Genomic DNA, 14,445 nt, shown 5'->3' on the forward strand with positions numbered 1-14,445 from the left:
GGCCTAAAGCAAAGATTTTACTAGCCTCACCCTTGAGCCACCCGTGTGGAAGGATGGTGGTGCTTCATGCAAAAACTTCTAAAGGTTGTCCTTGTCAAGGGCATAATTTCAGTAAAAAAAAATGATTGAAATTAGGCTTGACCAGGCCAAATTTTAGTAAAAAATTATTCGAAGTTTGGTCTTGTCAAGTCCACAACTTTAGTAAAAGATGTCTAAAGTTGGCCTTTACAAGTCATACCAAACTTCAAACAAAATTGTCTGATGTTTGGCCTTTCGTGAGCCTACACTCCATTAAAGATATTTGAAGCTGGCCTTGACAAGCCACACCAAATTTAAGGCGAAAATGTCTGATGCTTGGCCTTCACAAGACCACACTTCAAACAAATTTTTTGAAGTCAGACTAAATTTTCAACTTCACTCGCGCACGTTTGAAGTTGTTCCTAAAGCGGGTAAACTTGTATTTCTTTTTAGGAAAACTTAAAGAAATCACTATATAATTAGAGCTGTTAACAACCCGTAGCTATGTTTTGTTTTTTTACATTTCGTAGCTGGTTTTTAGGTGTATTCACATGTATTTGAGTGTATGTAACGACGCGTTTGGTCGTTATTGCGTTTTTACCGTTTTTGCCCCATTGACTCGCCCCCGAGCGTTGTTAGTACTATTTTGACCTGCGGGGACTGGTGGCACAGTTCTCTAGGCATCGTTTTGGGTTTTGGAATGATTTGTAGAAATTTGGCCATAAAGCAGAAATCGTTTGACTCGAAGTTGACTTTTGGATAAACGTGCCCGTAATCGAATTTCGATAGTTCCATTAGGTCTGGGGGGTGATTTATGACGTAGTGGTATCATTGGTTTGGTTCCCGAAGGGTTCGGGTGTGATGTTGGTCATTAGTTAAGAAACTGGTTAAGTTAGAATTGGAGTTGACCACGGTCAACATCGAGTCAAGATGATCCCGTGTGGATGTTTTGGAAGTTCCAATAAGTTTGTATAATGATTTTGGACATGTCCACAAAGTTTGGTTAGATTCCAATGAGTTTTGGATAAGTTTGGGTTGTATGGTGATTGTTTTCGGTTTCGACGTCGCTTTGAGCATAAAGGGTACCATATTGAGCAAACGGCCTTTGATTCGTGTTTCAATTGAACCATTATATCCGTATCGTAATTTTGGAACCATATCAACTGAAATCACCAAGTTTCGACATCGTGTGAGGGATTTATGGTCATTTTACTAAGAATTAGGTTGTCAGATTTTTCAGATTAATTACGAAAATGCCAGTGAATTCGTATTTAAAAATTGAGTCCGTGGCGTTTTGTACCCTTAATGTGTACTCTATTTTGTAATTTTCACTCTATCGTATTATTTTTTATGATTTAAACCCCAATCTCTTAATTTCTTTGCAAAATAATAAAACCATTCTTTTTATAAAGTTTCCATGAGGGCAAGGAATATAAATAATATATCAATTGTTCTTAAATATATATTTTTAAGTGTAAAAGGCCAAATGTATTGAAACTCCTCTCGCCATCAATATACCCTTACATCATGAGTGAAATTAAGTTAAGTTCTCCAAAGTAAACATCATCGAAGAAAGCAGTCGTTCATATTTTACTACTACATTAACGAATTAGTTCAATATTGATAAGTTGAGTCAAGATTGATAAGTTAAACTAGGACCGATTGTGGTAATTGGATCTAGAGAATTGAATCCTGCTATATTATCATTTTCTCCATTTTTAGTTCAACCTGAAGAATTGAAAGTTGTGTCCTATAAGAATTTGGAAGTCAAGGTTTCTTCTACGCAAGATAACGGTGACAAAGCCTACGAAGAAAATACTGGAAAGTTTAATAAAATTTAAATCTAACTAGCTAAAACCAATTTCTTCTCTTTTATTTCATTGCTAATTTTTCTGGGATAGTTAACACCAGTAAAGAGTATGAATCTCGTGTATTCTACTAGAAGACTCTAAAGAATTTTAATTAGTTTTATATTACGTTTGAATCGTTCACTAAAAACATTAGTGTTATCTTTTCTAAAATTTAATTAATTTTCTCATACATATATCGAAAGATTAATGGACAGTTCTTAACTAATTCCATTTCTAGGTTAGATGCATGTTTTAGGTGCGTTCTTTGATGATGTTTACTGAAGAACTTAACTTAATTTCACTCACGATATAAGGACAGATTGATGGCGTCTAAGAGTTTCAATTCATTTGGCAGGCCTATTACATAAAAAAAAAAAAAAATATATATATATATATATATATATATATATATATATATATATATATATATATATATATGAAAAAATGATATATTATTTATATTCCTATTTTGCCCTCATGAAAACTTTATAAAAAGGGTGATTTTATTGTTTCGCAAAGAAATAAATAGATTAGGGTTTAAATCATTAAAAACAATAGAATAGGGTGCAAATTACAAAATAGAGTTCACATTAAGGGTGCAAAACGCAACGGACTCTTAAAAATCTACACTATTCCAAATATTGAAACTTCCATATCTCCTTCATTATAAGGTCAAATAGAGTGATTCAAAAGCCTAAATTGACTGGAATTTCACAAGGAATCCATTGGAGGCATCAAAAGCGAGTTTCGGGATCGTTTGGCACAAGAAACGAGGCAGAACAGATGGGCGTTTTTGGCTATTAATATTGTTGGAGTTTTTCTCATCTTGAACGTTTGGGTTTGGGAGAATTCAAGGATGTTCTTCAAGTTTCTTCCATGGGGTAAGGTCTAAACCATAATCTAAGTAGTTTCTTTGATTCATTCCCTTGGTTTAAGCTTTAATCCATGATTTCTAAAGTAGGAAATTGGGATTTTTCATGAAGAAGGTTAATGAGTCTTTCTTGAGAATTTCATAAAATTGGTTAGACTTCCTAAGTTGCTTTAAATGATGAAATATATTGGGTTTATGCTAGATTATGATGTATCTAAGGTTGATAATTATATACCTTCCATTATTAGTGTTGAATTCTTGAATTTAAGAGTTAGGGTTTATACCCAAAATTGGAGGTTTTGCTTGGATTTTGAAATTGGATGAATCATTGAGTTAATTTAGCAATTAGTTGATGGGTTTTGATCGCTTAGTGTTTAATTGTATAATTTACCCCCGAATTTCTCGTTTTGCCCTTCTGGGCCCCGTTTCCCCAGTTATAGGGTTGGTTCTTTATCTAATTTGAATGATAGTAATATAGGTATCAATTTTCATGATTTCTAATCTAGATTTCGAATATGAATATACTTTCTTGATCTTGAGGCTCAGCGGAAGGGCAAGGCTAAACAGTGATTGTTGGTGCATTCATTGTTCAGCCATCCAGGTAGATTATGGCTTACCCTTGGTGAGACTTTGTATAGCGAAGCATATATTTAGATTATATTGTTGGAGAGAGCATGTAAATCTTCGGGTGTGAATTTGGGTTGGATATTGTCATAGGTTGGGCCCTGTTGCGTGATTGGGGCTAACCACCCCGTTGTGTTGTGACTAGATTGTTCTATTGTGTTGGCTTGATGCCATATGTTGTTAGTAGATATTGGAATATGTTTTCCATCTTGATTGTGATATTGTAGTATCTTACGGCTTGATGTCGATCCAAGGATAGAGTTCTATATGACTTTGTGTAGTCTTCACTGATATTGTTGGCGTACCCATGTTAGTACTTGTGACTTTGATATGTTATTGGCGTACCCATGTTGGTATTTGTGACATGGATTATATTATTGGTATACCCATGTTGGTACTTGTGATATTGATCAGATTATTAATGTTGACACATGCATTGCACGCATTCTCATCCATTCATGATACAATGTTGATACCTTGATAATACTTGATGAAACACTGTGATGAGTTGGGCTCGGTTTTTACTTGAGTGACGTGAGAGTTCAATATCTGATCGTCCCGGAATTGTGGATTGAGTGAATTGATACTTGATGAAAACTCTTTTTACTTGAGTGACGTGAGAGTCCGATATCTGAAGTTCATTCCAGAATCATAGGTTGAGTGAGTGCATGGACTCCGCGGGTCCCCCAGGGTGGTACCGGTGAGAACCCCCCGTGGGCAAAGATCCGGGGTCTCGTCTGTCTGTTGGGAAAAGATCCGGGACGAGTGGCACTTAGACTTCGCGAGTTACCTTGGGTTGTGCTACTGAGACGCCGATATTTCCGTCCGGAGTACATGTGTCATAGCATTTGCATGACATTACATTGCATTCATATATTATCGCATTGCATTGCATTGCATCTTGGCTTATATTGTGATGATTCATTGTTGTTCTTCTGTTATTTGATTTTCGGATTGTATATATATTGAGACTTGGTACACTTGGGTTTAGATGATTCAACCTAGGTGATGAAGGATACTTGGTTCTGGTTGTGTTGACTTATACTTGTTGATTTATCTGCCTATCCTACTTTATTGTCTGAATTATGTTAGCTATACTTAGTCGGCCAATGATACCTACCAAGATCTTGTTGTTTTGTCGACCTACGCTTGCCGCAATCTTTTATGGATGCGAGTATTAGATGATTCCACTTTTTCCCTCGCTACCGATGGCGAGGCGGTTGTAGAGTTATTCCATGGTGAGCACGAGTGTACTGCGTTGCCCGGATGTTCTTTCCTTTACTTAATTGTCTTACTCTTATTCCGAGACAGTTGTATTATGAGACTTTATCATCTTCCAGACTTGTAGTATTTAGTTAGTGCTCTTGCATGACTAGACCAGATCTTTGGGGTTGTATTTAGTATTTCCGCTCTTTATCTTATGTGGATGATTTGAAACTTATTCTATATTTATTTCTTTCGCCTTTACTTGAATTGGTTATGTTGGGGTAAGAGTTCGCTTATCGCGGCGGGAATGATAGGTGCCTGCACGGCCTAGTAAAATGAGTCGTGACAAGTTGGTATCAGAGCCCTAGGTTACCCGGTCAATAATACAAGAACGTGTCTAGTAGAGTCTTGTGGATCGGTACGATGAGCTCCGTACTTATCTGCGAGAGGCTATAAGACATTTAGGAAACTTCGAATTCTTTCATTCTCTCGTGCGACCTTATTCAAATTGGTATCTAGCTCGTGCGACCTTATTCAAATTGGTATCTAGTCGATTCCAATTGGTATCTGGACCCTCTTATCTTGATCGTCCTCGGAAGATGAACATCCATCCCTAAATTCTTATGTGAATGGTTGATCTATGGCGTGTTGTGGGTTGGGTGCGAGATATGTTATTCTGATTCGGGAAAGTGATCACGCTCAGTCCTTAGTTATGAAATGTGTATATCTTGCTCAATGCTTAAAAAGTTCGCTCAAATTTTGTGCATGAAAACATATGAAATGTGTATATCTCGATCGCGCTTAAATATTACGCTGAAATTTTTATGTATTTTTTAAAAAAATATTTTTTAAAAAAGTTGAAAATATTTTTTTTTTTAAAAAAACAATTTTCATTTTAAAAAAAATATATATTTTCTGAAAAAAAAATTAAAAAAGAAAAATATATGAAAATCCATCATGTTTCGTAAAATATCGTTATGTTTTGTAAATAAGAAAAACTATCTATATATTTTGTAATAAAGAGTCTTAAATAGGTACCCTACGTCATTTTCCCTATTTGAAATGCTAATGAAATATTGAAAAGCTTATTTGGTATTTCAAAAGAAATAATACTTTACTTACATACTCTTTTCCAACTCCAACCAAATTTGGTCCAAACCCTTATTATATGTTCCCTCATTGGTGCTGCCAAAATCAAACTTGTTATCTTGAATAAACTTTGGCTATTGGCGTAGACATTCAAGTTGGAAATAGCAATCTAACAGACTTAAGGCAACAATAATAAGATCAAGATCAAAAAATAAATAAATAGATAGCAAAGTATCTTTCCATGGCGAAAGCCCGAATTTTGAGTAAATTAAATTCTAAAACACTATAGAACAAATTCCAGGCTTGACTACAGCTCCGGACTTGGGGAACATTTGTGACATAACATTTCAGATCAAACACTCTCCAATGCGGCGGATAAGAGCAATGAGAGATCATGATTCTGCAGCAGCCGACTGCATACAGCAAAACCATTTTTTCTGAAAAGAAATTGCATACACATGGTTAATATATGTGTAAAGAATGGATCTTGCGCCTAACTCAACCTCAAAAGCTAACTCAAAGGGAGGAGGATTGTCCAAGCCATATAAGGAGTCCACTCATCCATTAAACAACCGATGTGGGATATTTTAACAATATGGAATTTATGAATCTAATTATCAAATGGAAAAACTCCGTTTAAGGTAAACTGTGTTAAGGAAAGATATCAATACAAAACCAACTCGTGTTAAGGAAAGATATCAATACAAAACCAACTCTTCTTTGCCTTAATAACAGTTTCTCGCATGACTAAAAGCATATAAATATAAAGTGAACCTCCTATGTAAAAGAATTAATGAACACAATCAGTTCTTGGATAATTTGTTAAATGCTAAGTTGGGATTATGCACAATCGAAGGGACAAGGAAAAGGTTTCCTGTTTGCACACTCATGAGAAATTTCTCGAGCAAGTTCTTATATGTGTGAATTTCTCTGTATGTGTGCACCAAGTATCTATGCTATATGCATGTTGTGTATCTTAAGTTTAAATAATATAATAGGTCGGTTGAAAAAAGAGCATATACGTAATTGACAAAAATGATATAATAGGTCGGTTGAAAAAAGAAATAGTTAGCAAAAACAACACAAGAGACAAACTCTTAAAGGCAGCAAGTACTCGAGCAATTTGGCCTAGAGTTGCTCTGCTGGCCTTGAAAAATATTATTCCTGTCCTGCCCCTTCATGAATGATTTATTTTATGATTTTGCAAGAATAGAGTGCAAATAAAAAATGATACATTGAGAAGGAAATCGCAAAACCAAAAAGAAAAAAGACAGTGATGCAAATTTGAAAAACGACACACACCTTATGAGGCATATCGTTAAGAACAAAGGATAGAATGCAAATAATAAAAAATAGTGCACGCATTAGCAGTTCAAAATGCAAAGAACCCAAACAAATGTTTATCATTATTGTTTCAAAAATGACAAACAATGGTGCTTTATGCACATACTTTACAGGGAAAATGATATGATATTTCATGAGCCAGTTAGGACATAAGATTTAAAACATCATGTTTTCAAATGATAATCTAATAGCGGACATATTAATATTTGTAAACTTTGTGGAACATTTTTCTCAACCAACAAAATTGAGGCACGAAAAAATCACTTAAGAAATGCATGTTAGCCAAAGACTTATAGACGAGGCCCACAACTTACTGATTGAGGCTTTCCAAGAGTTGCTCCATGCTTATATGCAGGGTCACCTTTTGGTGGTGAGTTTGCATTGCCACCGCTTCTCTTCTCGTTTCGAGCTTTGTTAAAGATGACTGTGAAACCCTCAGCAGAAGCAGGGTCATTGACATCCCACTCTCCAAATTTTGGAAGTGGGCGGCCTTTGTCCTGTAGAGGTTAAAAGCTAACTATCAGAGCTGCAACTTTATATTAAAATGAAAAAAGGTTGCAAAACATTTTACTGATCAAAAAACATCCGTAACGGTATAAATATCTCTTGCTAAGTAGAATTCCTAAATATCAAGAAGAAATGGATAACAGAAGAATGATAATAGTTTAGCACTAAATTAAGTGAAGAGATGCAAATTAAAAATTTATAGGTCAGTCTTCTAAAAACTACGGATGCAATGAGGGACTGTTCTATGCAGGAAATCTGGAACTCAAAATTAATTTGTCAGTTAATAAGTAGTCGATTTAAACAATCATATCAGAAGTCTATTTAGGGAAAAACAATTTTTCAAGAATATTTAGTACTCAAAAATGCCTTGCTAATATGTGACAGCAAGCACCAAAAACTTGAAAATATATTTTTCTTAACCAGCAAACAGTTACTTCTCCTTATTTGCTTCCCCCCAACCTTGGGAAAACAACGCGGAACTGAAATGTGATGCAATATTTGGGGATTCATACAACAGCATGAAAAGAGCTTTTCTCTCTTAAGCTTAAGCTTCCTGTCATGTTTCCGCAGCAAAATCCAAACTCCAAGTCTACTTATTTTCATTTCCTAAATGCTAGAATTTAAAATGCTGAATACTTATTACTGTTAATATCTTATCACTCAGTAAGATAGACTTTAGAATGGCTTGAATGCTAGAACAGTCTAGTACTACATGGATATCTGAATACTTAATTTAAAAGCCATATCCAAAATGGACAGCCTATCGTTACTGGCAGAAAAAGGAAATTAATTATGAGGCAAGGAAAGTGACGGATTTTAGGTAAGAAGTAGAAGCTCCCGTCTACCGGATCACCAAAGGAAGTAGATCAGTAAAAGAAGTTCCGGTTTCATTTGGACTTTCCAATGAGGAGGTTTTACCATATTTTCCAGCTCAACTTCTCTTAATTAGGAATAATTACATGGACAGATAGCTTCTATATTCAACTTCTACTATAATAACTCAGAAGAGAAGTAGAAGTAGAAGTTATTCTATTTCAATCTTGCGACTTACAAAACTCCTGTAGGGTCTTAAATTGAAATTGTATTCATTTTTTGGTAAAATTACATACATGTATTGCAGCAATACAAGCTCCACACAGGCAAAGATCAAGAACAAAGCAGTAATTACTATCTATACCTATATATGTGTTAACAAAATTAACATGGAAACATCATCTCCTCCTCGCAAAAACCCAAAAGAAAACTTCATTAATGGCTTCAAATATTTCACCTTTTAAAATTGACTACCTTGCTTCCCATGAAGCATAAAACATAAAATAATTAGAACAAACTTGAAAAGAAACTACACATAAACCTAAAATTTCATAAATGTCTTTGTCTTGGAAAGATACAATACACAGACTGTCCCATTTACATGACACTATTATTATTTGGGACTCAAAAATTTCTTACTGGCAACTATTTTTTCAACTAATCTTTTCTTATAGCAAACAATGATTTTTAACATTTTCATGTAAGTTCTAAGTATGTACATAGTGTTTCAAAACAATTACAGCAAATCCAACCCTAGCCTCGTGCAAAAAACCCTTAAACATTTTGGACAGAGGAAGTGATAGTTTGAAGGAGAAAAAAATCGAGAAGCCTTCTCGTTAAAAGTAATCAAGAATTATTGGTGAAGACGCAATGATTAGCTAATAAAAAAACTCAAAGAATGCTACTTTTACCTTAAAGACCACAATCAAACTACTAATGAGTAATATGTAAATGAAAAAGAAAAACCGCAAGCCTTCTCTTGTTCTTCCTATCAACAGAGACCCCGAAAAACAGAGCAAATAATCAACACTTCACAGTGTGAAGTATGACTCAGCTCAAAAAGGCTACTTTTACCTTAGAATAACATCAATCAAACGGAAGACGAGCATTCAAGCTACGGGTTCGGCAGAACCCAGTTATTTGGCTCAAACTCTGAATTTTTATGTAAAGATTCATTTAATATATACAAATAATCTAATCCAGAAGCGAGTAGCTAAAAGAAACTATGATCCCAAACCATTAGACTAAAAATCCTGGCTTCGCCTCTGAGGAAGACTCACATACACAAACATATATTCATGTTGATATAGAGAGAATCAAACCATTGAAAACATTGAAACTGCAAGGAGTTCTCTGTAGTATAACCATTGAAACCTCCTAGCCCGACTAATCCAGAGTTAGAGAATCAAACTACAAAGAGTTGAGTTCTTAAATATATGAACTTTTACTTTGGAAAAAATTAAAGTAAATGCATTGACACTTGTATAGTTATAATAATAATAATAATAATAATAATTTCTAAACCAGAAAAAGCCCCATAATTCTTTTCCCTTTTTCCCTTTTTTCTCCCCCATTACTTCCTAGTTTCCATAGAGACCAAAAAAGAACAGGCAATATTAACAATTTATGGTGAACAAATAATATTTCTTTTTATGGTGAAAAACAATATCACTAGCAAACAATCAAAGCTCAAAAGGGGCAATTTTACCATAAAATAAAATAAGAACAATACAACATCAAGATTTCACATACATAAGCATATATTCATGTTAATATAGAGAAAAAGAAGTTGAGAATAATAACATCATGGGTTTAAAACATTTTACATAGCTTAAAACATATAAATATAATTTCCCAAACAGCAATTAGATGAATTAACTCTCGTATTTCTAAACAATAAATTGTAACCGGAAAAAGAAAACCAAGAATCCTTCTTCTCTATCTCTCTTTCTCTCTTTTTCTCTCTCTCTCTCTTTAATTTTGCAATATGAAAAAATAAAACATGAATAATTCACATATATATAAGCATATATAATAAGGTAGATATAGATAAAGTGTTTGAGAATCATACCGCCATGAGTTTTAAGGTTTTGGACAAAGAGAGAGAGAGAAAACACACATACAAAATCCCTTCTAACAACCTTTGTTTCCTGAAATTTGTTGGATTTCTTTTTTTGGAAAAAGAGGAAAGAATTTTGTCTTCTTTTTCTCTCTTGTCTCTCTGCAAATGAAATAATTTATGTTTTGAGAGAGAAAAGCAAAGGAAGAGCCAAGGAGATTGAGAGAGAGAGATGTATAGTTGGCTTTAAAGTGGGCCCACTGTTCTGGTTACCATTTCTTGGGCCTACAATCAATTTTGAAATTTCATTGTTTTATAATCAAGAATAGGGAAAACAACACAAAATGCCCCTAAAATGTAAAATATTTATCCGCCCATGCTCCCTCGTAAAGTAATTTTGCTTCTACCCTAACCGGCCGACAATATTTACCGGAGTAACCCTCGCCCAAAACTCTTTCGGCATGATAACATCGCAATATATTTATATATCATGATGGTATCATGGAGGATTAAGAGAAGAACTGAAACAGTCCTCCAGTCCGTCTCTTAGTTCTCCATGGTACTATCAGTATATTTATGTACCGCGATGGTATCGGGAGATCGATGGGTGTGTCTCGTCAATGCTAGCCCCTCCACGATAACATAAATGTGTGTGTGTCTATATATATGGACATAATACCATCTTAGTATATTTATATATCATGTTGGTATCATAATTTTGGGGGCATTTCGGATAAATAGTTTTAGGCGCATGAAAGTAAAAGGGATATGGGCGAATAACTATTTTGTTTTCAGGGGGCAGCGACGTTCTTTTCCCTAAAGAGCATGAATAAAATGAAAAGGGAAAGTGGACTTTTTCTCAAAGGGAAAAGTGGTAAAAATAACTTGAACTATTTTAAATAGGTCAATTCTAACTCTTTTATGTTTTTGGCGCAAAAATGTCCTCGCCGTTACGTTTTTGATAAATGCCTTCAACTAGCCAACACTACAACAATGTCCAGGAAAATAGATGCTTCACCGCTTATGCGATGATTCGAGGGTGGGGCACTTTGAAGGCCTAAAGCAATGGAAGTGAAAACAAGCGACCGCTTCAAAAGCTGAAGCGTTGTGATGTGAGGAGCAGGTGAAGCGACGCTTTATGATTTTTAAGTTTCAAAAGGTCGTTTTAAGGAAAACAAAATGAGCCCCGACTTTAGAAAACTCTTATTTCACGAGACTCAGGTTTGTTCGACTTCTGCTCTGCTTCTCCGCTAGGGTTTCTAGTTCTTCTTCTTAGGTAATTTTTCTTCTTCTTCTTTCTGGGCTTCTAGCACTGCTAGTGCTAGGGCTCTTTTTTCTTCTTCTCCTTTTTTTGTCTACTCCTTTCTTTCCTCTGTTTTCGGCGCTGGTTTTCTTCTTCTTTTTTATTTTATCTGCTCAGTTTTGTCGTTTTGCTTTGTTCTGTTTTGCGGTTCACCAAAACAATTATATGTTAACAGTGAAGCAAGGCCTTATCATTTTTTTTCGCTTCACGTGTCCCTGAACACTAAGCAATAATGTGTCTAGTGTAATCCCACAAGTGGGGTCTAGAGAGAGTAGAGTGTATGCAAATCTTACCCCTACTTTGGAAGATAGAGAGGTTGTTTCTTATAGACTGTCGGCTCAAGAAAAAGCATTTCAAAGCAGGACAAAAAAAAGGAAATAACAGAAGAAAAGAAATCATGGAAAAATGCTTTCTGAAAAAGGAAAAAAAAGGAATAGTAACTACAACTAAATAATACGCTAATCGAGGTGCGAGAAACAACAAATCGTAACATGGATCGACAGACAAGAAACTAGAGGAGAAATACTATGACTACTAGTATGGAAGGATAAGCGAGATAATGTGCTACTACCTACTAACCTTCTATCCTAATATGTACCCTCCAACTAGCCAAATAACTCAACAATACCCTTCCTATTAATGGTTGCTCCAAAATAAGGGAAACAATTTTGCCCTTGCACTATTCGAAATGAGGCAATTTTGTCCCCCATTTAAAATTCTGGGCAAGTGCTCTTAGTTGTAAAGACTTGAGCAAAAGTTTATTTTGAATGTTAAGAGATTACTTCGACTATATTAGACGACGATTTTTATACAATGCCAATTTTATATTATATAAAGTTTAATTACCAGCGTTGACATCCGATTTTGGCTCTCCTTTTTCCTTCAATCTATTTCGTGGTGCTTAGTTCTGAATAATTTATTAAAATAGTTTGCCTATTTTTTGCCTACTTCTAATATTAATTTCAATAAATTTTAGAGTCAGTAATAATATTTAATATTATTTATCTCTATTTTTATTTAGTTTAACTATTCTATTATAATATTGTTTGATTTTTTTTTTTTGTTGGTAACACTGTGAAATATTACCATAGAGCACATCATTCCTTGGCTTCCTTCCAGGAATGCTATCGCAACTATGAGGCCTCAGATAAGAACACTAGTTACAAATTCTGTCAATGAAAAATTGTATTTCCTAGCTCTCTTTAATGTTCTAACCATATCTATCTTTTCCCTAATTTCTAATTGTATTTGGTATATAATGGTATCCCTATTCACATTGTAATCTCTATACATCTTCCAGTTTCTATCTATCTAGGGGTGGTAGATTAAGGCCTCATTTGTTTGCACTTATTGGAGCTCTGAATTTGAATGGTTCAGACCTTAAGCCATTAAATGCATTTGTTTGCATTAAGATTTAAGCACTTATTGTGTCTGAATATGTCTTAATCATTAAGATCTTGAACCAAGTCTTAACATCATTAAGAGGTTTTTTTTTTTTGTATGGAACATTTTTATCACCAGCTCCAACCCCAACCCCAACCCTCCACCTCAACCCCACCCCACTCGCTCTCCACTCCAACCCCACCCCACCACCCACCCACCCACCACTCCAACCCCCCTCTTCCCACCACCCCCACCCCACCACCAACCCCAATCCCACCCCACACCGCCCACCCTCACTCCCCACCACCAACCCCTACGCCACACCACCCACCCACTCCCCACTCTATTAACCCCTACCCCACACTACCCCCACTATTAACCCCTACCCCACACTACCCCCACTCCCTACCCCCTACGACCCCCCATCTCCCACCACCAACCCCACCCCCACTACCTCCCACCCCTCACCCCACTTTGCCCACCACCCACTCACCCCTCTACCCCTACTCACCACCCACCATGACTACAAAACATCTCCACCATTACTAGTGAGCATAAATGTTTCATTTTTTTAATTGAATAATATTTTTTTAATTAAATTTGTATTTATTTTCTACTATTTTGTTACTTTTTAATTTGAATTGCATATTTATTATGTTTAAATAAATACGTTATGCATATTCAGATTTTGAAAAACAAACAGTCTTAATCATTCAGTGTTCAGACCTAGAGACAACATCTTAATCATTCAGATGTACATTCAGATTCAGACGTCTTAATCTTAATGAAAACAAATGATGCCTAAGGCTTCCAGACCAGCAACTACAATTTCCTACTTCAGTCTCCTCCAATGTTTGCTCTTTAGTTTAAGTAGAGCTAGTGCAACATCATGTTGTTGTAGAGCTAATCCAAATCAGCTGGTGAAGTCATCCCGTAATGCAGAAGTCAAGTCACATTCAGTAAATATGAGACCTTATTATTGACTTATGGGTTGTTCTTATGTTATTTCCGCTTTTATGATTGTTGAAAGACTTTGACTTTTATTTAGGTTTGGCTATGGGTTAGGGTAGATGCCGTCATGGCCACTTCAAAATTTTGGGTCGTGACATAAATTCAAAGCTAAATCTATTTGCTTAGAAACTATGCCTTGTGAATTGAATAATCATGACTATATGAAAGATCCCTATCTTGGATGACTTAAAGTTACGATAAGTAATATAGTCTACCAAGGTATAATTGAATTTAATTTCTGTCTTATCATTCTTAGAGTTAGTAAAAAGAAATCCATTATTATTAATGTAGAAAAATAAAATTTTAAATAGTTAAGCAAGAAAAAGTACATGATATCAGGTTCAAATATCATAACTCATACATAATG

General features: G+C 35.1%; 1 protein-coding gene across 1 annotated transcript; it reads right to left on the bottom strand.

Moving 5' to 3' along the window:
* Positions 1–5,851: 5,851 nt before the first annotated feature.
* Positions 5,852–10,588, bottom strand: LOC132044103 (protein NOI4-like). Its single transcript, XM_059434592.1, has 3 exons — positions 10,394–10,588; positions 7,317–7,499; positions 5,852–6,095 (listed from the first exon to the last, which is right to left on the bottom strand). The coding sequence occupies exons 1-3, from the start codon at positions 10,397–10,399 to the stop codon at positions 6,051–6,053; spliced, it is 234 nt and encodes a 77-aa protein (XP_059290575.1). The 5' UTR covers positions 10,400–10,588; the 3' UTR covers positions 5,852–6,050.
* Between the last annotated feature and the right edge of the window lie 3,857 nt (positions 10,589–14,445).

Source organism: Lycium ferocissimum, unplaced genomic scaffold (assembly GCF_029784015.1).
Source record: "Lycium ferocissimum isolate CSIRO_LF1 unplaced genomic scaffold, AGI_CSIRO_Lferr_CH_V1 ctg3559, whole genome shotgun sequence".
Classification (NCBI taxonomy): domain Eukaryota; kingdom Viridiplantae; phylum Streptophyta; class Magnoliopsida; order Solanales; family Solanaceae; genus Lycium; species Lycium ferocissimum.